Source organism: Momordica charantia (assembly GCF_013281855.1).
Source record: "Momordica charantia cultivar OHB3-1 chromosome 10 unlocalized genomic scaffold, Mcharantia_2.0 BLBB01000010.1, whole genome shotgun sequence".
NCBI lineage: Eukaryota > Viridiplantae > Streptophyta > Magnoliopsida > Cucurbitales > Cucurbitaceae > Momordica > Momordica charantia.
The window spans coordinates 2,804,709-2,830,351 of record NW_028275158.1 but is presented as its reverse complement, the minus strand read 5'-3'; the positions used below and the strand labels follow the sequence as shown (position 1 = coordinate 2,830,351).

The 25,643-nt window shown below is 34.4% G+C and overlaps 2 protein-coding genes, 1 long non-coding RNA gene and 10 other non-coding genes across 39 annotated transcripts; 1 reads left to right on the top strand and 12 right to left on the bottom strand.

The window, feature by feature from the left end:
* Nucleotides 1-27: 27 nt before the first annotated feature.
* Nucleotides 28-15,395, top strand: LOC111017764 (uncharacterized). Of its 25 annotated transcripts, XR_015788353.1 has the most exons (13): nucleotides 34-193; nucleotides 1,410-1,566; nucleotides 5,875-5,957; nucleotides 6,804-6,882; nucleotides 8,729-8,753; nucleotides 9,200-9,282; nucleotides 9,779-9,858; nucleotides 9,942-11,298; nucleotides 11,752-11,833; nucleotides 12,321-12,394; nucleotides 12,478-12,561; nucleotides 14,532-14,594; nucleotides 15,009-15,395. It is a non-coding gene; the product is annotated as an uncharacterized LOC111017764 (long non-coding RNA). The 25 variants fall into 25 exon arrangements; XR_015788354.1 differs by lacking the exon at nucleotides 8,729-8,753; XR_015788347.1 differs by having other exon boundaries at nucleotides 8,729-9,282.
* On the bottom strand, nucleotides 6,098-6,169 carry TRNAP-UGG (transfer RNA proline (anticodon UGG)). The gene has a single exon. It is a non-coding gene; the product is annotated as a tRNA-Pro (tRNA).
* TRNAP-AGG (transfer RNA proline (anticodon AGG)) lies at nucleotides 6,683-6,755 on the bottom strand. Its single transcript has one exon. It is a non-coding gene; the product is annotated as a tRNA-Pro (tRNA).
* On the bottom strand, nucleotides 7,564-7,635 carry TRNAP-UGG (transfer RNA proline (anticodon UGG)). The gene has a single exon. It is a non-coding gene; the product is annotated as a tRNA-Pro (tRNA).
* TRNAP-UGG (transfer RNA proline (anticodon UGG)) lies at nucleotides 9,418-9,489 on the bottom strand. The gene has a single exon. It is a non-coding gene; the product is annotated as a tRNA-Pro (tRNA).
* TRNAP-UGG (transfer RNA proline (anticodon UGG)) lies at nucleotides 11,084-11,155 on the bottom strand. Its single transcript has one exon. It is a non-coding gene; the product is annotated as a tRNA-Pro (tRNA).
* On the bottom strand, nucleotides 12,708-12,779 carry TRNAP-AGG (transfer RNA proline (anticodon AGG)). The gene has a single exon. It is a non-coding gene; the product is annotated as a tRNA-Pro (tRNA).
* TRNAP-UGG (transfer RNA proline (anticodon UGG)) lies at nucleotides 13,568-13,639 on the bottom strand. The gene has a single exon. It is a non-coding gene; the product is annotated as a tRNA-Pro (tRNA).
* On the bottom strand, nucleotides 15,193-15,264 carry TRNAP-CGG (transfer RNA proline (anticodon CGG)). Its single transcript has one exon. It is a non-coding gene; the product is annotated as a tRNA-Pro (tRNA).
* A 26-nt stretch (nucleotides 15,396-15,421) lies between the features above and the next one.
* TRNAP-CGG (transfer RNA proline (anticodon CGG)) lies at nucleotides 15,422-15,493 on the bottom strand. The gene has a single exon. It is a non-coding gene; the product is annotated as a tRNA-Pro (tRNA).
* A 157-nt stretch (nucleotides 15,494-15,650) lies between these two features.
* Nucleotides 15,651-15,722, bottom strand: TRNAP-CGG (transfer RNA proline (anticodon CGG)). The gene has a single exon. It is a non-coding gene; the product is annotated as a tRNA-Pro (tRNA).
* Nucleotides 15,723-16,987: 1,265 nt separating this feature from the next.
* Nucleotides 16,988-21,569, bottom strand: TRB1 (telomere repeat binding factor 1). Of its 3 annotated transcripts, none has more exons than XM_088118779.1 (7): nucleotides 21,208-21,569; nucleotides 20,329-20,460; nucleotides 19,995-20,209; nucleotides 19,206-19,290; nucleotides 18,444-18,527; nucleotides 17,605-17,949; nucleotides 16,988-17,400 (listed from the first exon to the last, which is right to left on the bottom strand). In XM_088118779.1, the coding sequence occupies exons 3-7, from the start codon at nucleotides 20,192-20,194 to the stop codon at nucleotides 17,383-17,385; spliced, it is 732 nt and encodes a 243-aa protein (XP_087974905.1). In that variant the 5' UTR covers nucleotides 20,195-20,209; nucleotides 20,329-20,460; nucleotides 21,208-21,569; the 3' UTR covers nucleotides 16,988-17,382. The 3 variants fall into 3 exon arrangements, with proteins under 3 accessions (XP_087974905.1, XP_087974904.1, XP_022149240.1); XM_088118778.1 differs by having other exon boundaries at nucleotides 20,329-20,515; nucleotides 21,208-21,563; XM_022293548.2 differs by having other exon boundaries at nucleotides 16,988-17,397; nucleotides 20,329-20,515; nucleotides 21,208-21,538.
* A 1,151-nt stretch (nucleotides 21,570-22,720) lies between these two features.
* Nucleotides 22,721-24,007, bottom strand: LOC111017767 (uncharacterized). The gene is made up of 4 exons (XM_022293637.2): nucleotides 23,850-24,007; nucleotides 23,572-23,772; nucleotides 23,289-23,478; nucleotides 22,721-22,998 (listed from the first exon to the last, which is right to left on the bottom strand). The coding sequence occupies exons 2-4, from the start codon at nucleotides 23,621-23,623 to the stop codon at nucleotides 22,953-22,955; spliced, it is 288 nt and encodes a 95-aa protein (XP_022149329.1). The 5' UTR covers nucleotides 23,624-23,772; nucleotides 23,850-24,007; the 3' UTR covers nucleotides 22,721-22,952.
* Nucleotides 24,008-25,643: the final 1,636 nt, after the last annotated feature.

The window sequence follows — 25,643 nt, the reverse complement described above, 5'->3', positions numbered from 1 at the left end:
CACTCATATAGCACCTGAATCAAGACATTGCTCCGTATTTATTGAAGCCATGGTTCCGTACGCCACAATTTTCTCCTGGCTGTTTGGTTGCCGGGAAAATGTAGAAAATTATTTCTAGCATGCAAGCTCGAGGCTGGCAGGAGGCAGTACCAGTGATGTATGATTTATGAAGGTTGCTAATCAGAATGATCAGGTGAAGTTGCTTAATCTCTGTGTTTATGTCGATATGTTTAGTTGCTTCTATTTACTTCGCATGAAACTTCACTTGAATTGTCACTGAATTCAGCGTCAGGACAACAGTGGCAGTCGGTTGTTTATATACTCCGTTTCTTTAAGGTTGTAGTTTGTGAGTTAATTTCCGTATCCGATAGTTTCATTTTGTAGCTGTAGGATGGATTAAGTGTCAAAGAACGAACGATTTAAATGGAGTTTTCGTGCGTGTGTGTATGGATGAAGAGTGATGCTACACTAACTAGACAAGTGAATGCTTACTGAACCTTTGTTAGGTGATTTTACAAAGTAATTAATCCTGTATTTTCACTAGAAAGTTTAGTTAAACCGTTTGTTGGTATTCTTGAATTTTAGCCATGTCTCTGGCCTTTTGGTTTTTTACCGCAAAATCACAAGATTGTGTATGATTTCAATATACCCTTCAGTTTTACAGTACAGTGGTATCTGTGGTATATTTAATATTTTTTATAAGTGTCTATGCTTTTAGTTCTTGCAGAGGTCTACCTACACTGGTTATGGTATTTGATTTTCTAGTACAACTTACAATGGATTTTGTACCACGAGAGGAATCTTTCAAGATGTACAGAATCAAAGTCTTACATTCATATTGTGTACTAAGATTCAAAACCTTTGATTCAAGAAGAAATCATAGTTGCAGAACAAGACTATATTGTGCACTAAGAATTGGAAACCTTCAAGATGTAATTCGAGAAGAATTAATAGTTGCAAAACTTTCATAGAGGTTTTCCAAGCATTAAACTCAGATTCTGCACCTCTTGTGTAAGAGTTATACCATTAGAGACTAAGCAACATGATTTTGTAATTACCCTTTTGTCTATTAACAATCAGAGCCTTTCTGTAGCATCTAGTTTTGGATGTCTTTGTGCAGGCTCCTCTCTGTAGTGATTCTTTTTAATTGCTTGTTTGTATTCTTTCAATGAAATAGTGGTTTTTCATAGTTAAAAAAGCATTTAAATGTTGAGTCTCTTATCAAAATTATTTAATATTTTAATGGTTGTGGTTTCAAGTTTTCTCTTCCTCTTTCAAGAATATGGTTTTATCAGTTTTCTTCCTCAATTGGTTTTTGCTTGGAAAAGTTTAACGTCAAAGCTGGATTGCTTACATTTCATTAACTGTAAATAAATATGTTCTGACAGATGTGATGCATGTCCATACAGCTTGGTGAAAGAATTGTCAAGGAATGGTACCAATGCTAGTTCGTGGGAGTCTTACTTGGTGAACAAGATGTGTCCAATTTACAAATAAAATGTGCACATGGTGGCTCAAGCTTCAAGCAAGATACAAGGTGGCAGCTGCTTCTTTGATCCTATTCTTGTAAGTAAACTGCAGTTGACTATTTCTTTTTATCTATATGAGTATGGACATTGTTAGTTAACTCAAAGCTACAAATACAAAGTTTGAATGTTAGTTTTGAATTAGTTTGGTCAAAGAACTAGTTTTTAGGAAGTTGTTGATATTCCTCTTTTGGTTGTAGTCAAGTCTAAGTTGCTATTCTTATGGGTTAGTTGAGTAGCTAATTATGTGGAGATAGTTATGTTTATTTTTAGCATCATAGTATGTATTTATATGGAGCACTAATGAATGAAATTATTACTTCCCCCACTTTCTTATTTCTCTCTCAATAAGTACATCAACAGTGGTATCAGAGCCTTAAATTCTTAAGGGATCTGTGAGTAAGGACTAGTGAGATATTTTCGAGAGAAACTAAGTGATACACCTGTGAGAGTTTGTCCAATGGAGGTGATGGTGAAAACTATCAAACATGGGCAATCATAATACAAGCCTACATGGAGGGTTGTGATTATTGGGAAGCAATTGAGTAAGATTATGAAATTGCTCCACTTCCTGATAATCCAACAATGCATCAGATCAAGACTCACAAGGAGAGGGTCACCAGGAAGGCAAAGGCTCGAGCTTGCCTATATGCAGCTGTGTCTCCCGCCATATTCAACAAAATTATGGCATTGAAGTCAGCAAAGGAGATCTGGGAGTTCCTCAAAAGTGAGTATGAAGGTGATGAGAGGATTAAAGGCATGAAGGTGTTGAACTTGGTGAGGGAATTTGAGAGAATCCAGATGAAGGATTCTGAGTCCATCAAAGAGTACTCAGACAAGTTGATCGGGATTGCTAACAAGGCAAGAGTATTAGGAACTGATTTATCTGACAATAGATTGGCGTAAGAAGATTCTGGTTTCAGTACCTGAGAGATATGAAGCAACCATTGCTTCCTTAGAAAATTCTAAAGACCTCACTAAGCTCAAAGTGATAGAAGTAGTGAGTGCTTTACAAGCACAGGAGCAGAGGAGGTTGATGCGACAAGAAGGAAGCATTGAAGGGGCACTGAAAGCTAGAATGCAGCAGGGAGAATATGAAAGAGAGAAGAAGTGGAATAAGGGAAGTGGCAGCAATAGCTCAGAGTCTGTTGTAAAGGATGCTAGTAGTGCATGCAAGCATTGTGGAAAGCATAATCATCCATACTTTAGATGTTGGAGAAGGCCAGATGTGAAGATTTATTGGGGCACATTGAGAGCTTCTGTAAAGAAGCAAAAACTCAACAGCAAGGAGCGCATGCTGCAGTACAACAAGAGGAAGATCAACTCTTTGTGGCTACTTGTTTCTCATCAGTCACTCAATGTGACAGTTGGTTGGTTGATAGTGGGTGTACCAATCACATGACAAGTGACAAAGAGTTGTTTAAGGACCTTGACAAGTCATTTAAGTCAAGGGTGAAGATAGGGAATGGTGAGTATCTTGAAGTAAAGGGGAAGGGCACAGTGTCAATAGAAAGCTGTGTTGGAACCAAGTTGATTACTGAAGTATTGTTTGTCCCTGGGATTGCTCAAAACTTGTTAAGTGTTGGTCAACTAGTAGAGAAGGGATTTAACGTGTTGTTTGAATATGAGAAGTGTCTCATTTCTGATTCTAATGGGAATGAGTGGTTCAAAATAAAGATGCAACACAAGAGCTTCTCATTAGATCCACTAGAGAAGGAGCAGATAGCTTTCAAGTGTCAAGTGAATGACACTGAGTTAAGGCACAAAAGATTGGGACATTTTCATCAAAAGGGGTTGCAGTATCGGCAGGAAAATGAGATGACAATAGGAGTACCAATTCTGGAGGAGCGAGATGACAATAGGAGTACCAATTCTGGAGGAGCTTAAAACAAACTGCGGAGTTTGTTTGCAGAAGTCAATCTAGAAAGAAGCTGAGAAACTGCAGCTCAGCCACACTGAATTATTTAGACCTCAACCAACTCTCTCACTGAATAGTAGCCGATGGATTGAAAATCAAAATGGTTGTAATGTCCAGGTGGTGAGGATTGATAATGGGACAGAATATACGTCGCAAAGATTCAATTCTTTCTGTGACGAAGATGGGATAGAGCATCAACTCACTGCTCCATATTCTCCACAGCAAAATGGAGTTAGTGAGAGGAAGAATAGGATATTATGGAGATGACAAGATGCTTCTTGCATGAGAAGAATTTGCCAAAGGAGTTTTGGGCTGAAACAGCAAACACAATCGTCTCTCTATTGAGTAGACAACCTACAAGGGTCTTGGAGAAGAAGACAACCTATGAAGTTTGGTTTGATACGAAACCAAAGCTGGCCAATTTGAAGGTGTTTGTAGCATTTGAGTCAGAAGGAGAATGTTAGTTAACTCAAAGCTACAAATACAAAGTTTGAATGTTAGTTTTGAATTCGTTTGGTCAAAGACCTAGTTTTTAGGAAGTTGTTGATATTCCTCTTTTGGTTGTAGTCAAGTCTAAGTTGCTATTCTTATGGGTTAGTTGAGTAGCTAATTATGTGGAGATAGTTATGTTTATTTTTAGCATCATAGTATGTATTTATATGGAGCACTAATGAATGAAATTATTAATTCCCCCACTTTCTTATTTCTCTCTCAATAAGTACATCAACAGACATGCTTCTTGAACTCGAAAATCTAAATTCTGGGATTAAAAATTAGGGCATTTTGCTTTGAATTTTGAAGAATATTGTGATATACAAACTCTATATGTGGTCTTCTAGCTTACTGGTCGGATATAGCTGCTAGTTTGTGCGTTTCACTTGTGATGATTTGATATAAATGCATGAATATACCAAATCTTGTATTTAGTTTGGTAAGTTAAATCATTCTCTTTAACTATAAAAGTAGTACCAATAACTGGGTGGTACTGAAGCTAGAAAAGGGACATTTCAAGAATGGAACTTGGGATCTCCTTGACTCAAAGCAGACTCATACCAGTAGATAAAATGCACAACCTGACTTCAAGAAATTTGATATTTTAGAATGCTTATTTAGTTTGGTAAGTTAAATCACTCTGTTTAACTATAAAAGTAGTACCAATAACTGGTTGGTACTGAAGCTAGAAAAGGGACACTTCAAGAATGGAACTTGAGATCTCCTTGACTCAAAGCAGACTCATACCAGTAGATAAAATGCGCAACCTGACTTCAAGAAATTTGTTATTTTAGAATGTTAATTAGCATTTGACAAAGGGAAGATTCTTTCCTAGTGCTGCATCTATGGGCGACGTACCCAAAAGTGTTGTTTTTCTATGATAGGCAAACTTATCAGCCGAAACCTTAATTTTACTACCTATTACTTGTTTCTTTGCAACATTTTTCTGAAGATTCGTGAGATATAAAATTATGCATGGTGGGTGAGCTAGGTAGGATTCTAGCTGGTAGATCCATCTTTCATGCTCGAATGTTATCTTACAGAAATCAATAATACTCACCCAAAGCCAGAATTATACTATTAGACCAAATGGCTAGTGTACTCGGATGAGTTGCTTTTGCTTGGGAATAAGTAGGATTATAGCTGCCTCTGATTTATTATTATCTAGTGCTTGCCCTGTGTGTGGTAGCGAATTTTGATGTTAGATGGATCCTAAAATGGTGGTTTGAGGTATAATTCAGAAATATTTTTTGTATATATTTCAAAACCTGGGATTTTTGCTGCATAAGTATTTTTGTTAGAATGTTTATGCACTACGCATGAAGACCATCAAGTACACCCATTACCTGAAAAAAAGTTCTTATTGATGTTGGTATACTTACAAGTGATCTTTCCCCCATTGATCACTTTAGGAATGTGTGCCTTTCTGATTCACCTCCCCTGAAGTAGTCTGGACTCTGGAGCACTAATACATTAAGGAAGTTAATCATAAATACATATCTGCATGACAGATGAGCTTGCATGTGGAATACGAATACTATTAGTTGTATTGAGGTTGTCTACTCACATTTTTTTTAAACCATAAAAAGTATCAATAATTGGATGCCAAGAAATTGGAGCATTTTTAAAATCGAACTTATGACTTCCCACACCCAAAGTGACAATCATTAGACTAGCTCATATTCTTTTTTGTAATCTAAGTTATATCATCTCGATGGTGGATCTGTGGTTCAATTGACTGATGTGTAGTTGGTGGATCTGCTTTTTCCTTAGTGGTTGGTCAATCTTGAGTTGTATACACATCAATGACTAAGTAAGTGTACATAGCAAAGTTGCTTTTGAATGGTTGATTAGATGAGGTAGGTTTAGCTACCTCCCTTGATTTATTATTATCTTGTGCTTGTAATTATGAAACTCATTATCAAATTTTCTTATCAGAAATATAAAGCATACATAGTAGAGGAGCTTCCAGGTGGGATTCTGGCTGGCTGCTTATTCAATCCCTCATACTCCATTATTGGGTATGTACATAAACATTCCCTGGTCCTTTGTTTAGGTTGCTTTCTTACATTCTTCTCTTAAATTTCAAATATAAAGATCCAATGAAAATCGACTGGAAATCAGAAGTTAAAATTTGGAAATGATAAAATAAAATTACATAGGGGCATTCCGAGAATCGAACTCGGGACCTCTTGCACCCAAAGCGAGAATCATACCACTAGACCAAATGCCCTGTGTGATTGTATTAGATTACTTTAATATTTTTTTTATCGCAGTTCAGATAATATTTTGATGCTGGATTCGTGGTACCATTTACTAATATGTAGCTTTTGTTCCTAACGAAAAATATGAATAGAAAGTGAATGAGCACATGCCACATGAGTCATTCTAAGAATTTAACTCAGAACCCCCTGTACCAAATGGAGAATCTACCACTAGATCTAATGCCTGATCTATAATGTGTTATATACACATTAATGACTGTGTACTTAGCAAAGTTGCTTTTTAATTGAGGAATTAAGGTAGGATAGAGACAAGTACAAGATAATTCATAAATCATCAGAAATATGCATGTACCATGATAGACGAGCACCCAGGTGGGATTCTAGCTGGGCTGCTTTTTCAAGCATTCATCCTCCATCATTTGGTATCTATAAACATAAACACCGATCTTTTTTCTCTTGAACTATAAAACATAGAGATCTTATAAATAATTTAATTAAATTTGGAAGTGATAAAAATTAGATGCGGCATTCCGAGAATTGAACTCGGGACCTCTCGCACCCTAAGTGAGAATCATACCACTAGACCAAATGCCCTGTTTGAACATATTGAGTTCAATTAATATTTTGTTTATTGTAAGTCAGATCACAGCTTCTTGATGTTGGATCCGTGGTACAATTGACTAATGTATAGTTGGTGGAGCTGCTTTTTCAATGGTGGTTGGTAAGCTTATAGGTAGAATTATAATTTGTTTATATTGTTTATTTCATCATCTTGTAACCAGTAATTATTGAGGAGTATAAATACATGAACAAATTTTCATATTTTACTCATCCCTAAAAAATGTTGAGAATACTGTGAACAGAATACAAGAAAGAAGTTCCTGGTTGAAATGGAAATTATGAATAGAAAGTAAATAGGACATGCCAGATGAGGCATCCTAAGAATTGAACTCAGAACCTCCCTGTCTCTTCGGGGACATCTGAACTCAGAACCTCCCCCACCAAATTGAGCATCTGCCACTAGATCAAATCCCCTGTTTTTACATTTATCAAATGCAAGATTTTAATTTTTAATTAAACATATTAAGATGTAGATCTCATCCTTGTGTTGTATACACATCAATGACTTGGTGTACCTAGCAAAGTAGCCTGGCTTGGTGTAATCATCTTGTGCTTGTCTCTGAAATTCAATATCAAAATCTCTCATTTGAATTACAAGTTCACGAAATATGAGTTTCCAGGTGGTAATTCATCCTCCACCATTTTGTATCCATACATATACACTCCTAGTCTTTTATTTAGGTTGTTTACTTACATTCTTCTCTAGAACAATAAAATATAATAATCTTATGAATAATTAAATAGTTAAATAGTTAAATTTGAAGATGGTAAAAGAAAAATAGGGGCATTCCGAGAATCGAACTCGGGACCTCTCGCACCCAAAGCGAGAATCATACCACTAGACCAAATGCCCTATTCCAATATTTTAAGACCACATAATATATTTATATTGTAACTATGATAATATCTTCTTGATGTTGGATCTGTGATACAATCGACTTATGTGTAGTTTTTGGTTGAAAATTATGAATAGAAAGTCAACGAGCACATGCCTCATTCTAAAAATTGAATTTAGAACCCCCATACCAAATTGAGAATTTACCTCTTGGTCAAATGTCCTACTATCGCCTTTATCAAATTTAAGGTTTCAATTTTTAATTAAGACAAATTAAGATGTATATCTGGTCTTGTGTACTATACACATCAATGACTTAGTAAAACTGCTCTTGAATAGTTGATGAAATGAGGTAGCATGGTTTATGAACTATCTTGTGCCTGTCTCTATCATCGAACTATAAAGTATGCATGACAAAATATAGATGAACTTACGGGTGAGATTCTGGCTGGCTGCTTAGTGAAGCATTCGTCCTCCATCATTTGATGTCTATTACTCCTAGTCTTTTATCTAGGTTGTTTCCTTACATTCTTCTCTTGACTTATAAAATGATCTTATGTACTAAAATTCGAAAGTTTAAATTTGAATCTGGTAAAAGAAAAAAATAAGGGCGGCATTCCAAGAATCGAACTCAAAACCTCTTGCACCCAAAGCAAAAATCATACCACTCGACCAAATGCCTTGTTTGAAAATATTGTTAAGAATTTCATATCGAAAAGAAAAGAAATCTTACAATAGTTTATAATAGACATAGACTATTTCTCTCCTTGCCAATTGGTTTTGAGATGGAACTCTCATGAACGTTGATACAAAATGCTCAAGCGAGCAACCGGTCCTAAAATTGGATCCGACCAAGATCAATGAGCCAAAAGAGCCACAATCTTGAAGGGGCATTTTAAGGATCCCACGTTAAAAAAAAAATAAAATTTTACAATGGTTTATAATAGACCTGGATTACTACTCTCATTGTCAATGAGTTTTGAGATGGATCCCATGAATATTGATATATATCAAGTTTATTGAACATGCTTTATTGTAATTCCAATAATATCTTCTTGATGTTGGATCCATGGTGCAATTGATGGCTAATGTGCAGTTGGTTGATGTGTAGCTGGCTGCTTTTTCAACGGTAGTTGGTAAGCTTATAGGTTGAATAATAGTCAGCCTATACCATTTAATGAATGAATAATTTTTCATATGTTACTTTTTTTTTTTTTGTTTCAAAATAAATTTTCATATGATACATATCCCTCAAGAATGTTGGATATATTGTGAGCAGTATACAAGAATTAAGTTTTTGGTTGATATGAAAATTACGGTTAGAAATTCAACAAGCACAATGCCACACAATTTCTTTGAGAATCTAGCACTAGATTCAATGCCCAGAAACAAGATTTCAATTTTTGATTGATATATTAAGATGTAGATCCGATCTTATGTTGTAGACACATCAATGGCTGTCCTTAGCAAAGTTACTTTTGAATAGTTGATGGAAATGAGGTGGAGAGTATCTACCTCCCTTTATTTAAGAACTCTATTGTGGTTGCCTCTCTGAATTTTTTTTGTAAATTTTTCTTACCAGAATTATGAAGTATACATGACAGATGAGCATCCAGATGGGACTCAGGCTGGCTTCTTATTCAGGAATTCATCTCCAAATAATTGGTATCTTTGCATATACACACCTCAATCATTTTCCTCTTGAACTATAAAATACAGAGAGTATGAATGATTTAGATTTAATAGATTTAATATAGTTCAGTAGCTTAAATTTGGAAATGTTACAAAAAGAAATTCATAGGGGCATTCCGAGAATCGAACTCGGGACCTCTCGCACCCAAAGCGAGAATCATACCACTAGACCAAATGCCCTGTCTGATTGTAATGAATTCATTTAATATTGTTTATCGCAGTTTAGTTAATATCTAGATGCTAGATTCATGGTACCATAAACTAATATGTAGCTTTTGTTCCTAACGAAAAATATGAATAGAAAATGAATGAGCACATGCCACATGAGTCATTCTAAGAATTTAACTCAAAACCTCCCCTACCAAATTGAAAATCTACCACTAGATCTAATGCCCTATTTTTTCCCTTAAGAAATACAAGATTTCAAAATTAAGACTTATTATGATGTAGATCTATCTTTTTTTTTTAGGTACAGATCTATCTTGTGTTATATACACATTAATGAACGTGTACCTAGCAAAGTTGCTTTTTAACGGTTGAGGAAATAAGGTAGGATACGTATCTACCTTCCTTGATTTATGAATTATCTTGTACTTGTCTCTATGAAACTCATTATCAAATATTTTTATCAGAAATATGCACGTATCATGATGGATGAGCATCCAGGTGGAATTCTAGCTGGGCTACTTATTCAAGCATTCATCCTCCATCATTTGGTATCTATAAACATAAACTCCTATCTTTTTTTTTTTTGGAGAGTCATAAACTCCTATATTTTATAGTGTCTTATTTAGGTTGTTTACTTACATTTTTTTTTTTTTGAATGAGATTTGGAAGTTAAAATTGGAAATGATAAGAATAAGATGGGGCATTCTAAGAATTGAACTCAAGACCTCTCACACCCTAAGCGAGAATCATACCACTAGACCAAATGCCCTGTTTAAATATATAAAATTCATTTAATATTTTGTTTATTATAGTTCAGATCATACAGCTTCTTGTTGGATCCGTGGTACAATTGACTAATGTATAGTTGGTGGAGCTGCTTTTTCAATGGTGGTTGGTAAGCTTATAGGTAGAATTATAATTTGTTTATATTGTTTATTTCATCATCTTGTAACCAGTAATTATTGAGGAGTATAAATACATGAACAAATTTTCATATTTTACTCATCCCTAAAAAATGTTGAGAATACTGTGAACAGAATACAAGAAAGAAGTTCCTGGTTGAAATGAAAATTATGAATAGAGAGTAAATGAGCACATGACAGATGAGGCATCCTAAGAATTGAACTCAAAACGTCCCCATCCCTTCGGTGACATCTGAACTCAGAACCTCCCCCACCAAATTGAGCATCTGCCACAAGATCAAATCCCCTGTTTTTGCATTTATCAAATGCAAGATTTTAATTTTTAATTAAATATATTAAGATCTAGATCTCATCCTTGTGTTGTATACACATCAATGACTTGTGTACTTAGCAAAGTAACCTGGCTTGGTTGGCTTGGTGTAGTCATGTTGTGCTTCTCTCTCTGAAATTCAATATCAAATTTTCTTATTTGAATTACAAGTTCACATGAAATATGAGTTTCCAGGTGGTATTCTGATTGGCTGCTTATTCAGGCAATTCATCCTCCACCATTTTGTATCCATACATATACACTCCTAGTCTTTTATTTAGGTTGTTTACTTACATTCTTCTCTTGGACAATAAAATATAATAATCTTATGAATAATTAAATAGTTAAATTTGAAGATGATAAAAGAAAAATAGGGGCATTCCGAGAATCAAACTCGGGGCCTCTCGCACCCAAAGCGAGAATCATACCACTGGACCAAATGCCCTGTTTCAACATATCAAGTTTATTTAACATGCTTTACTGTAATTCCAATAATACCTTCTTGATGTTGGTTCCATGGTGCAATTGATGACTAATGTGCAGTTGGTGGATGTGTAGCTGGTGGAGCTGCTTTTTCAACGGTAGTTGGTAAGCTTATAGGTTGAATAATAGTTGGCCTATACCATTTAATGTATGAATAATTTTTCATATGTTACTTTTTTTTTGTTGTTTCAAAATAAATTTCCATATGATACATATCCCTCAAGAATGTTGGATATATTGTGAGCAGTATACAAGAATTAAGTTTTTGGTTGATATGAAAATTACGGTTAGAAATTCAACGAGCACAAATGCCACACAATTTCTTTGAGAATCTAGCAGTTAGCACTAGATCCAATGCCCAGAATCAAGATTTCAATTTTTTGATTGATATATTAAGATGTAGATCCGATCTTATGTTGTAGACACATCAATGGCTGTCCTTAGCAAAGTTACTTTTGAATAGTTGATGGAAATGAGGTGGAGGGTAGCTACCTCCCTTTATTTAAGAACTCTATTGTGGTTGGCTTTCTGAAATTTTTTGTAAATTTTTCTTACCAGAATTATGAAGTATACATGACAGATGGGCATCCAGGTGGGACTCAGGCTGGCTGCTTATTCAGGAATTCACAACGAATATTTGGTATCTTTGCATATACACACCTCAATCATTTTCCTCTTGAACTATAAAATATAGAGAGAATATGAATGATTTAATAGATTTAATAGAATTCGGTAGCTTCAATTCTTGGAATGCCCCTATAAAATTTCCAAATTTAACTTGGGACCTCTCGCACCTGAAACGAGAATCATACCACTAGACCAAATGTCCTGACTAATTTTAGTGAATTCATTTAATATTATTTATCGCAGTTCAAATAATCTTGATTCTGGATTCGTGGTACCATCAACTAATATGTAGCTTTTGTTCCTAACCAAAAATGTGAATAGAAAGTGAATGAGCTCATGCCACATGAGGCATTCTAAGAATTTAACTCAAAACCTCCCGTACCAAATTGAAAATCTACCCCTAGATCTAATGCCTTATTTTTTCATTTATGAAATACAAGATTTCAATTTTTAATTAAGACTTATTATGATGTAGATCTCTCTCTTTTTTTTTAGTACAGATCTATCTTGTGTTATATACACATTAATGACCGTGTACTTAGCAAAGATGCTTTTTAACGGTTGAGGAAATAAGGTAGGATACGTATCTACCTCCCTTGATTTATGAATTATCTTGTACTTGTTTCTATGAAACTCATTATCAAATGTTTTTATCAGAAATATGCACGTATCATGATGGATGGGCATCCAGGTGGGATTCTAGCTGGGCTACTCATTGAAGCATTCATCCTCCATCATTTGGTATCTATAAACATAAACTCCTATCTTTCATAGTGTCTTATTTAGGTTGTTTACTTACATTTTTCTATTGAACTATAAAACATAAAGATCATATGGATAATTGAATGAGATTTGAAGTTTAAATTTTGAAATGATAAAAAATAGATGGGGCATTCCGAGAATTGAACTCGGGACCTCTTGCACCCTAAGCAAGAATCATACCACTAGACCAAATGCCCTATTTGAAAATATCAAATTCATTTCATATTTTGTTCATTGAATTTCAGATAATATAGCTTCTTGATGTTGGATCTGTGATACAATTGACTAATGGGTAGTTGGTGAAGCTGCCTTTTCAATGGCGGTTGGTAAGCTTATAGGTGGAATTATAATTAGTTTATACCGTTTATTTCATAGTCTATTAACCAGCCATTATTGAGGAGTATAAATATATGAACAAAATTTCATATTTTACTTATCCCTAAAAAATGTTGAGAATTTTGTGAACATACAAGAAAGAAGTGTCTGGTTGAAATGAAAATTATGGAGAGTCAACGAGCACATACCAGACGAGAGGCATCCTAAGAATTGAACTCAGAACCTTCCCACACCAAATTGAGCATCTGCCACTAGATCCAATCCCTTGTTTTTGCATACAAGATTTTATTTTAAATTATGACATATTAAGTCGTAGATCTCATCCTTCTGTTGTATACACATCAATGACTTGGTGTACTTAGCAAAGTAACCTGGCTTGGTGTAATTATCTTGTGCCCATCTATCTGAAACTCATCATCAAATTTTCTCATCAGAATTACAAATTCACATGAAATATGAGTTTCCAGGTGGGATTCTGGTTGGCTGTTTATTCAGGCAATTCATCCTCCACCATTTTGTATCCATACATATACACTCCTGGTCTTTTATTTAGGTTGTTTACATACATTCTTCTCTTGAAGAATATAATATAAGAATCTTATGAATAATTAAAGAGTTAAATTTGAATCTAGTAAAAGAAAAAAATAATGGGGCATTCCGAGAATCGAACTCGGGACCTCTTGCACCCAAAGCAAGAATCATACCACTAGACCAAATGCCCTGTTTGAATATTATTAGATCGTTTAATACTTTATTGTAACCATAATAATATCTTCTTGATGTTGGATCCGTGATACAACTGACTTGTGTGTAGTTTTTTGTTGAAAGTTGTGAATAGAAAGTCAATGAGCACATGGCTCATGAGGCATTCTAAGAATTGAATTTAGAACCTCCCATACCAAAAATTGAGAATTTACCTCTTGATGAAATGTGCTGTTATTGCCTCTATCAAATGCAAGGTTTCGATTTTTAATTAAGACACATTAAGATGTACATCTGATCTTGCATTACCTGTCAAATATATATATATATATATATATATATATATATATATAATCTGCATGGAAGATGTATATCTGATCTTGTGTAGTATACACGTCAATGACTTGGTAAAATTGCTTTTGAATAGTTGATGAAATGAGGTAGCATGTTTTATGAACTATCTTGTGCCTGTCTCTATCATCTGCACCTTTTTTTTTCCAGAAATATAAGTATGCATGACAAAATATGGATGAGTTTACCGGTGCGATTCTGGCAGGCTGCTTATTCAAGCATTCATCCTCCATCATTTTTTTTTTTTAAACAAATTCATCCTCCATCATTTGGTAATGGTGTCTATATACTCCTAGTCTTTTATCTAGGTTGTTTCCTTGCATTCTTCTCTTGACTTATAAAATGATCTTATGTACTAAAATTCGGAAGTTTGAATTTGAATCTGGTAAGAGACAAAAAACTAATGTGTGGTATTCCAAGAATCAAACTCGGGACCTCCTCGCACCCAAAGTGAGAATCATACCACTAGACCAAATGCCCTGTTTGAATATTTCAAGTTTATTTAACCTTTTTAATTCCAATTCTAATAATATCTTCTTGATGTTGGATCCGTGGTGCAGTTGACAACTAATGTGCAGTTGGCGGATGTGTGGCTGGTGGAGCTGCTTTTTCAACGGTAGTTGGTAAGCTTACAAGTTGAATAATAGTTGGCCTATACCATTTATTTCGTTGTCTTTGTAACAAGTAAGATATAAATGTTTACATATCCCTCAAAAATGTTGGATATATTGTGAGCAGAATACAAGAATTAAGTTTTTGGTTGATATGAAAATTACAGTTAGAAATTAAACGAGCACAAATGCCACAAATTTGAGAATCTACCACTAGATCTAATGCCCAGAAACAAGATTTCAAATTTTGATTAATATATTAAGATGTAGATCCGATCTTATGTTGTAGACACATCAATGGCTGTCCTTAGCAAAGTTACTTTTGAATGGTTGATGGAAATGGGGTGGAGAGTAGCTACGTCCCTTTATTAAATAACTCTATTGTGGTTGCCTCTCTGAAAATTTTTTGTCAAATTTTCTTACCAGAATTATGAAGTCTACATGACAGACGAGCATCCAGATTACTCAAGAATTCGTCGCCCGAATACTTGGTACCTTTGCATACATACTCCTTGATCATTTTTCTCTTCAACTGTAAAATATGAAGATAGTATGAATAATTTAATAGAATTCAGTATCTTAAATTTGGAAATGTTTTAGAAAAAAAAATGGGGCATTCCAAGAATCGAACTCGGGACCTCTCGCACCCGAAGCGAGAATCATACCACTAGACCAAATGCCCGCTTTTGATTACTCAAGAATTCGTCGCCCGAATACTTGGTACCTTTGCATACATACTCCTTGATCATTTTTCTCTTCAACTGTAAAATATGAAGATAGTATGAATAATTTAATAGAATTCAGTATCTTAAATTTGGAAATGTTTTAGAAAAAAAAATGGGGCATTCCGAGAATCGAACTCGGGACCTCTCGCACCCGAAGCGAGAATCATACCACTAGACCAAATGCCCGCTTTGGATTACTCAAGAATTCGTCGCCCGAATACTTGGTACCTTTGCACACATACTCCTTGATCATTTTTCTCTTCAACTGAAAAATATGAAGATAGTATGAATAATTTAATAGAATTCAGTATCTTAAATTTGGAAATGTTTTAGAAAAAAAAATGGGGCATTCCGAGAATCGAACTCAGGACCTCTCGCACCCGAAGCGAGAATCATACCACTAGACCAAATGCCCGCTTTTGATTGATTTTATTCTTTTTTAATTGTAATTGAAAATAGTCAAAAGAAGATCCTGCATGAGTAGTTTTTTCCATGGAAGATGCCAGCAATTCACTTCAATATATTATTATCTATGATTCTATAGCCTGTCCTTCTGCAACTCCACTGACAAATCTGTTGAGAAATTAGAGTTTCACGTGATGAATAGGTCTCTTTTTATTTTATTTTATACATTGGAAATATGAAAAATGGGTCAAACTTTGCAACTTTGTTTGGTGGGAAGCTTGCCAGCTGTTTGTTGTTAATATATTTGATGGATCTGTCTCATATATGTCATGATCTTGATTTTTCATTTTTAATCAAGTTTCTCTTCGATTGTATTAGTTGTAGTGCACGCACACTCAATCATTTCTCTCTTGAAATATAAAAATGTTAAGATAGTGTATGAATAATTGAATTAAATTCAGTGGTTTTAATTTGGAAATGTTTAAAAGTATAATAAGAAGGGGCATTCCGAGAATCGAACTTGGGACCTCTCGCACGCAAAGCAAGAATCATACCAGTAGACCAAATGCCCATTTTGTAAGAGTTAACCCGGTTATGTATTGATATGTACCGTACTTTTTCTTTTCATTTGCTTTCTTTTGATACAATACTCTTAATTTTTTCGTTTGAACTGTGCAGATTTCATTGGCGACGGCGAGGAATGCAAAAGAACAAAGTTCTTGGATATGGTACTTGCACTATTGTTAGAATCTTTAGAAAAATAAAATCGATACAAAATAAATAGAAAAGAAGAGGCATTCTGAGAACTGAACTCGGGACCTCTCGCACCCTAAGCGAGAATTATACCACTAAACCAAATGCCCATTTTGTTAAAATATTGAAACTTAACTAATAAATAACGTTTCTTTTTGTGCAAAAATAGAGGGTGTTTATAAAAAGCAACTACCAAAGTATTTTTTAAAGAAAGATAATACTTTAACCCCGAGGATGAATTTCGTCACCACCCTTTAAAAAATTGAACAACTCATTCTATTCGGGGAAAAAAAAAAGTTTATTTTTACATTTTCCTTTTTTGTTGTCAAATTTTTAAAAAATTGAACAACTCATTCTATTTTTTTTTTTTTTTTTAGGTTTGTTTTTACATGATTTTCTCTTGAAGAGTCCAAGTATTTTCCCAAAAAAATAATAATAATAAATAAGGATTGAAGCTGCTAACAGGAAAAGGGGAAATTTCTGAGATAATCCTGCAGAATTTGAAATAAAATGAAGTCCGTCTTTTCTTTGGTAAAAATTCATTTATTTACCTATCTTTTTCTTTGTTTACATTAGTACGACTCCAAAGTTTCCAGTATAGGTTCAGACCAAATGTAAATAAACAATGGCAATAATTCATTAGCATCAGAGAACAAAGCTCTAAGCCCACAGATCTCCTACGCTACAAGCAATAGACATTTTTACATGCAACTAACTAAACCCATACAATGTTTCCTCCTGCGTGAAATTAGAGTTCTTGTAGTCAGACATGATTCGCTTGCTCGAGTTGCCCAGAAGCAACTGAAAATGGTGTGGAAGAGGTTGCTTATAATGCTACTGGACAGAGAATGCAGAACAGTATCTCGATCCATGAAAGAACAGCTCCATTACTCCTCCAAAGCAGTTTCTTCTTTCCATCAAACCCGGATCATCTGCTAGTGTTTACCAAAAGAAATGCGCGTTAAGGTTAGAGTTTCTGAGACATTTGTTAACCGCGAAGTCAAACGGTCACATAAGAATGATGGATCATGAGTGAAGCTTAAATGAGAACAATGCTGGTTAAAAGAATCCCAGTCTAATTGGGAGATGATAGACATTAATGCAGCATGTTCAACAGTATGAATACAATACAGTTTTACCATCTTTGGGAGATTTCTTCCTTTCAGTGTCTTCATTGCCGCTTCTGCAAATGATTGTGCTGCTTCTGCGTCGGCTTCAGCTGCCTCGGCCTCCCTTGCTGCCTCTTCAGCTTCTGCTATTGCTGCTTCAGCTTCTGCAACCGCTCGAGCAGCAGCTGCTGCTGCCTCTTGGGAACTCATGGTTCTCATCTTGGCTAATTCTAAATCGATTTGAGCTTTTGCAAGTGTACACATTTCATCCTTGTCAGCTCTAATAGAAGCTCTTTGCTGGTCCTCCAACAATAACATAGAGTTTCTCCTCTCTGATAAAGGCACCGTTGGAGCAAGCCTATATTTCCGTTTAACCTGGACGAAAAGGAACTCGACTTAACCCTCAAAACCTTGAAGGAGGTGTGATATTTTTAGCTTAGCAAAGAGTACACTATGCAAAGAACTGAATCCTTGAAAGGTCGAACCACCATTTCCCAACCACATTATGCATGCCGTCAGGACCAAATGTAAGTGAAAATACAAAAGTTACTGCCATAAACCAAAGGCAACCAGAAAAGGGCATACCAAAAAAAACTTCCATACTAAGCAGTTTCAAATAAAAACCTCAATAACCAAAAATAAAATAACAGGCGTGATCATGAAAATGTTCAGAAGTGAAAACCAAATCTAAAGCATTGAGATCCACATATACCATCACAAAAATATAGGAGCATAATGTAGAAACTACAGCATTCAACAACGAGCAACACGTTATTATTATTATTTAAGAATCCACGATTAAAAAAAAAATTGCTCGAGTGGGTCAAAGTAACTTAAGAGTTAAACCATGAAATGTCAGATTTACTTACCTTAACCAGTTTACCACTAGCTATTAAATACTTCAATTGCGTTGACAATGACCTCTTGAAGTCTGGAGGGGCCCAATATTGATCCTATTGATGGAAGGAAAGAAAAAGAACTAAGAAATTGCAGCAATTACAACTGACGAAGATAACATGTATAAAACCTTGCTGCAGCATAACACAGTTCAATTTCGGAGAAATAAAATAAAATTAAGATTTTCACATCAAACCGGAACCCAATAGTCATTCTAGTTTTAGAAGTACCCAATTTCAAACTCTTCTTACACATAAGAAACAAAACTATTTCACTGATAAAAGGGAAAGTTACCAAGGGAAGCCCCTCAAGAAAAGCAGAGGAGTTACAACAAACTTTTCAAATTTGCATAAATGATATAAAGAGTGTAATTACAGAAAGAAGAGGGTGAAGGGATTGAAGAGAAGGAAACAAATCCTATAATATCCACTCCCACGAGTGTTTTGAAATCGAAACATTACTGGAAATCGTACCAATCTTTCTGAAAAATGTTGGATGTCACTTGAATCAATGAATAGATAAAAAGGGCTTGAAATAAAGAAAGCTTGTACCTACTTTAGCATATAAAAAAATGAAATAAAGAGAAAAATCTAAATATGTAAGACTTAAGAGAGTGGAATCATTAATTTTCACCATACAACCATTTGCCTTCATTTTCTCCTCGAACTGGTGAGAAATTGAAGGAAGAGTTTCAACACGAGTTGCATTTCTTTATTAGGCAAAAGAAAGATTACCTCTATATACGAAGCAATAGCTGTCTTATTAGAACCACCAGGTTCCCTCAAGGTAGTAATTGCCTCAATTATAAGATTGTCAAACCTACAAAATGAAAAATGGAAAACAAATTAAACCTTCTTTTGTTACCAAACACATATCACATCAATGCATGTTTCAAAAGTTAAGATAGTGAATAATTGCATTTTCTACTTGTAAATTGTTGGTTATCGTATGTTTCTTTTGCCTATATTCTAGGTTTTGGGTACTTCGAACTAATATGTTATAGGATTTTATCCCTTTGTTCTTCTTTATCTGCATTCACTTCTCTTTCACATCTATAAGAATCATATTATCTTCTTCTTTATACTTCACTTTTTTTTTCACACATATCACAGTCATATTGCATCTTTCACATCTATCACAATCATAGTTTCTTCTTTATACAGCTAAAATCTCAAAATTGGGATAGACCACGGTTGAACCAATGGTCTGAGGAACAAGTTGTAGAATCACATATGTCTAAGGTCATAGCTACCAATAAGAAATCAGGACAGGCCTTGTAAAATAAAGCACATCATAATTCCCGTCTAGCAAGAAATAGGACTGAGTTCATGGGCAATCCATCACTTAGACTGAATCATTCAACAGAATAAACCAAATAACCAATCCCACTGTTCAGAATACCAAAGTTAGGACTCTAGTATCTCATAAGTTAAGTGGGAAAACAAAAAGCACCTGCCCACAGAAACAAGAACTGAAAAAGAGAGAAGAAAGAAGAAGGAAAACCCATGAAAGATTTGACCAACCTTACATTTGATCGGTTTGGGCCAGAAAACTGCTTGATATCCGAGGAAAGAGAAACAGACTTAGCATCTGCTAATTCATCTTCACTTTGGACAGCAGTACTTTGAGCCACAATAATCTCATCCTTTTTAGTAGTATGTTGCCTCTTAAGAGCCAACCTGGTCTTCTCTCGGGAACCGCAGCCATTAGCCATGACACTCATATTTCTCCACTTGTCCTTTTTGAATATTGAAAGCATATATCAGTCTTTTCTTTCAATATAAATTTCTTGGCAAAACAATTCCCCTTGCAACACATAATAAGAAATACCAGAAAAACTAAAACATCACTATTTACCTTGAGATCAACATTTGAACGAAGATACAGAACATTGCTAAATTCAGGATCTTTCAGTATTGTGCGCCACTTTCCTGCTCCGTGCTTGACAACTCCAGCCTTCAGGGCTGCTTCTTCTTGGCTAGTCCATTTCTGCTTCGGAGCACCCATCAATAGCAGCAGATAGAATTCTCACGCCCAGGGCCAACTATTTTATTTTTTTTCACATCATAAAATATTTATCAAAAGAAAAAAAAAAGAACAGATTTGTTATCATATTCAGAACCTCCAAACAGAACAAAGGGAGAAGGTTTAAACTTTCATCTAAGATCCAACGTGAAGTTTAACTAATCACTTCCCATCAAAGTTGAATAGAACATCAACCATGTTGTGCTGGAAAAGAAAGCATCCAAAACCAAGGCAAAATCTTAAAGGACAATACAAATGAGTTAAAAAAGAGAACTACTGAGATACGAAGTCTATCTACAATTAGGCCAAATCAGAAGAAAGTAGAGTACGTCCCGTAGTTCATAAGGTCAAATCTCTTAATCGATGGCGACGCTACTATGGTAAATCGCGAAAACAAAGACAACTCCATTTGCAGTCCGGATCGCTCAACCCGGCCAGACCCAAATCTTCTGCTTCAATCCATTTGATAATTTCGAATATCAAGTTTTACCCTTCGTCTTCAATGAATATAATTCCCATATTCAACGAATCAAATTGAGTTCGAACAAAAAGTTAGGGCAAACCCTATTCTCCAAAATAAAGGGTGAGCGAAGCGGGTAACGTTAAATTGGCAGAACCCAATTATTTCAATCTCATCGTGCTTCCAACAGTTACGAAAACCATAAAATTAGAACAAAAAGGATTCAAATTCGAAGGAGAATGATGAAATACCTCGATTACAGAAGACAATAAAGGTCGGTTAGGTTTCTGCAGCCTCGAACATTCAAATTTTTGTTGAAAATTTGCAGCGAAAGTTCTCTAATTCTCTGAATCGCTCGTGGAGATTCGTATTTATAGATTTTGCTCAGCCTCAGCCTCAGCCTCCTTGTCCTTGTAGTTGTAATTTTTTCGGGAAAGCCACTTTGGCGACGCACAGATTCAGCTGCCACCCCCAGACACGGCTGCTAATTTTGTTCCACATTTATTATATTATCTTTAAAATAAATTTTGTTTAAAAAAGTTGTTCTTTTGTATTAAAAATAATGTTTTTCTTGATTGTGTTGTTTTTAGTATAACAATTTAAAAATATGGAAAATCCAACTTTGACATCCGAAAAGAATACATACTAATTACTCCTGAACTATGCTGCTCTTATTGATATTTATGTTTTCTTAAGTATATAATAAAACTTTTAATTTTTTTTCCTGTTTCTCATTTTTTTCTTTTCTAATAAATAAAAACATGTTTGGTAAAAATAAAAAAGTAAAATTTTTATATGAAATTTTAAATTTTTTAAAATTAAATATCCAAAATTTGTATGATACATTTACTTTTTAATATTTAGTATGCATTTTACAAGTTAATAATGATACAATAATGTTTTTATTATATATTGGAAAATACTATAAATGGGAATAAAAGTAAAAAAGATGTTATTTCTAAAATTTCTATACAATTTTGAAAACGTTTCTAATTTCTGCCAATCCATTATGGTTCTCTAAAAGTATTAAACAAAAAATAATCAACAATAAACAGTAAAGCTTTATTGTTCTTGATTTTTTTTTGGTGACTTTGTAGCTAAACTATAGATATTTCGAAAGTTATGGACCCTTTTTTTTAATTTAAAAAATCATTATTTTATATTTTTATTTCACTTTACTCGTTAAACTTACCCAAACATGTTGGTGGAGGGAGTAAGTAATATTCTTTCAAATACAAGATCAAAAAAATTGAAATTCAACAAAATAAGACTCTATTTGAAACCTGTTTTCAGTTCTATGATCTTGAAAATTATTATGTTACAATGTTGTATAATTTATTGAAATTTATTTATTTTTTAAACAAACACAATTAAATCTCTGGGTGGGTATTTTAATTAGTCGGATATAATTAATTAAATGGTTGACAATAGAACTAGAAGAACAAATAAGAAAAATGGAAATTGTGAAATCTGTGGATAGAACCAGAGAAAATGGGGCATACTGTGCAGCACAGTATATTACACTACCTGCTCAACTTAATCAACACATATCAATGGTATGAACTATCAATTTATATATTCTTAATTTCTACTTCAAAATGTACAAATCAGAGGAGTTGTTTTGGTTTTGGTTTTGGTTTTTGTTTTTGTTTTTGGGGCCAAAAGAAAATCAGTACGTTCAGAATCATACCTCAAGAACACAGAAACCGGAAAATCATAAGGACGGGAAAATGTGAATTTTCAAGCAAATCAAAGAGCCAGAGAGAGCGATAATGGTGTTATTTTATGTAAGAAAAAAGAGAAAATGGAGAGGAGGACGGAGGAGGAGATGAAGAACAAACACTAGACTAATATTGATAATAAACGCAAGAAATTAAACTTCACAATCAACGCCCAAATCATCAATTCAATTGTTTCTGTTTTTCTTTTCCTTTAGGGAGATTTTCTGAGACGTAGCTCTTAAATTTGAACAACAGCACATTGCGAATGATTTTCTTCAGAAGCAGGCGTCAAGCAAGCAGCAACAGCACAGCGCAGCCAAACTGCAGAGTTTTTCATGCAAACGGAAACTCAAATTCAGTTCAATAATATTCTCCAAAATTAAACTAAATAAAGTAAATAAAAATGGCTGCAATGTAATATAGAGGCAAATCGGGGGTCAATTCGGGGATTTCATCGGGCGATATTTCCAAGAACACCTCCGATGAAAACGAGGCTGCGCGCTTTACAAGACGAGCCTCCCCCGCCATTGGCTCGCTCTGAACTCGGACCAGATCGTCCCGATTCAGATCCGATTTCGATCGAGAGAGGTGAGAGAGTGTGTGTAACTTACCAGCCTTCCAAGCAACCAGGGCCGCTACTTTGCTGTTGAGGAGGAGGCTGGCCGTACTGAGGAGCGTAAGGCGGAGGATATCCCTGCTGCGGGTACGCGCCGGGAGGAGGATAGCCCTGCGGCGGGTATCCGGCCGGCGGATAGCCTTGCGGCGGATAAGCATCCTTCGGATAACCTTCCGGCGGATAACCTACAACAAAAACAACCACCAAAACCCTAAATCAGCACAGATCTACAATCACGCACAACAAAATCCACCAATCCACCAACAAGTCACCAATACCTTGAGGCGGAGGAACTCCAATCGGAGGCTGTCCCTGATTATAATAACTCATCTCGCGATTCTCGGATTCCTCTTCAAATCAACCACAGATCACCAATCCGCTTCTTCGTCGACGACAATGGCTGGAACAATTCCCAGAACAGAAACCACAACGCAGAAATCGAAAACTGAAGAACAGTCAATGGAGAAGCCAGCGGAGTTCTACGAAGAACAGAGGAGAAGTCGGATCTGAGAGATTTATACAAGCAAAAAGGAGAATAAAGGAGAGTTGAGATTACCGAGAGAGAACGTTGTGTTTGTTTGCTGCTAATCCGGGAAGGCTCATCTCCAGAATCCGTTTTCTTATATTTTAATTTAATTTAATTAATAAAAGGAGGCTGCGAGGGTCTGCGATTTTGACACGTAATGACATCAGAGATTTGGGATTGTTGGCGATGGACGGTTGAGATTTTTTCCTTAAATATTAAGGAAATTAAATTTTCAGTCAGCCGTGTGCGCAACGCGTACAAGGATGTAGGATCTGCCCAGTGGGCTTCACTGGGATGTTTTGACCAACTTATTATTCGCTCACATTTTTCCGTTTTATCGAAACATTATTATTTATTATATTCCAGGTTAAATTCAATGTATATTTTTAATTAGAAAAAAAATCCAATTTCGAATTGTATACTCATCTGTGAAATTAATAAAAAAAAAAACTCAGCATGTTTTATACTTAGAAAAAAATAAAGAAAATTCATATTAACTTAACCAATTCAAAATGACTTATTGGGGTTGAAAATATACCTATTAAAATTTTAGTAGATTTCAAATTTCGGATTCCATGGAGTATAATAATTTGAAATGCTTATTTAAAATATTGGTTTTATATTACAAACTCTGAGACTAAAATTATTGAATTTTGTAACATTTTATAGAATGTTAAAGATAACTATATTTTATAATTAACAAATCAATATTTTTTTTAATTTTTAATCCAAAAAAAAACACCATCTAAAAAACTTGATTTTTTTAATTAACAAATCAAGATCAAATGTTTGTAAAAGTAAACTTTTCAATTTCTTCCAATATTCAAACTAACAAAAAAAAATTACATTCAATTCAAACAAGATAAATAATGTAAAATTATTTATAGACTCTATTTGAAAATTGGAATTTTTGAACCAGTTTGAAACGTTGGACGAATTTAGTGGATAATTTTAGAGAATTTAAACAATTAATTGGTAGGTAAAGTTTGTATTTTTTTTTTAAGAAGAAATCTCAAGCCAATGAGTTGTTTAAACTTCAAATTTTGAACCATTCTAAACGTCATTTATCCTATTAAAATTGAGAGGTTTAATCCTAACTCTCCCATTTTGAACTAAAAAAACTTTGAAAATATTTTAAAGTCCTTTGCTTTTGTTTTTTAAAACACTCTCACCGAGACTTTTGCAACTGAATAATATATATATTTCTGATCAAAATATCGTGAGTTCAAATTTCTGCCACTTGTTGTATTAAAAAGAAAATAAGTAAACTAGCAATTAAAAATTGACAATTAGTTTCTTATCCTTAGAAAGGTCATTTCTTGACATTTGAGACATACGGTTGTGAAACTTAGAAACACCGTTACTAAGACAAATTTGTTGATGATTTTGAATTTAATAAAGGTGGTGATTAAGACATTTCAAAAGTTTGCATACTAAAGATGAATATTTGTAGTTCGCTGCCTTACCAACATAGTTTTTATTAAAAAGTTTTCATTATATCTGGAAAAGTTACTTTCCGCTCATTCTTGTTGTTTTAGATAATTGTTAAAATAAGTCTATAATAAAAAGATTAATTCCTAATAATGAATTTCTCTTAAATCTCTATAGAGAATATTTGTTTAAAACACAAAATTTTAGTCATCTAATAAAAATAATGAGTGGGTAGAATAGGTTAGGGTTTATATATATAAAATGGGCAAGGTGGGGATAGAGACAGGTAATGTATGCTCTATCTGCATCCCTATTTAGGTGACGGATTGTCCCTCATCCTCATGGCCTAAACAAGATTCTCAATCATGTGAAAGAAAAACGAACACACTAATC

Bases quoted from the DNA above. Each gene is read 5' to 3' on its own strand.
- TRB1 (XM_088118778.1), bottom strand. From the start codon at position 20,478: ATGGGTGCTCCGAAGCAGAAATGGACTAGCCAAGAAGAAGCAGCCCTG. The intron at 18,528-19,205 runs GTAATCTTTCTT...TTCCATCAATAG, and splicing joins CTATTGCTTCGTATATAGAG to GATCAATATTGGGCCCCTCC. The intron at 17,950-18,443 runs GTAAGTAAATCT...CTTTTCGTCCAG, and splicing joins CTAGTGGTAAACTGGTTAAG to GTTAAACGGAAATATAGGCT.
- LOC111017767 (XM_022293637.2), bottom strand. From the start codon at position 23,623: ATGAGTTATTATAATCAGGGACAGCCTCCGATTGGAGTTCCTCCGCCT. The intron at 23,479-23,571 runs GTATTGGTGACT...TTTTTGTTGTAG, and splicing joins TGGAGTTCCTCCGCCTCAAG to GTTATCCGCCGGAAGGTTAT. The intron at 22,999-23,288 runs GTAAGTTACACA...AAAACTCTGCAG, and splicing joins CCTGGTTGCTTGGAAGGCTG to TTTGGCTGCGCTGTGCTGTT.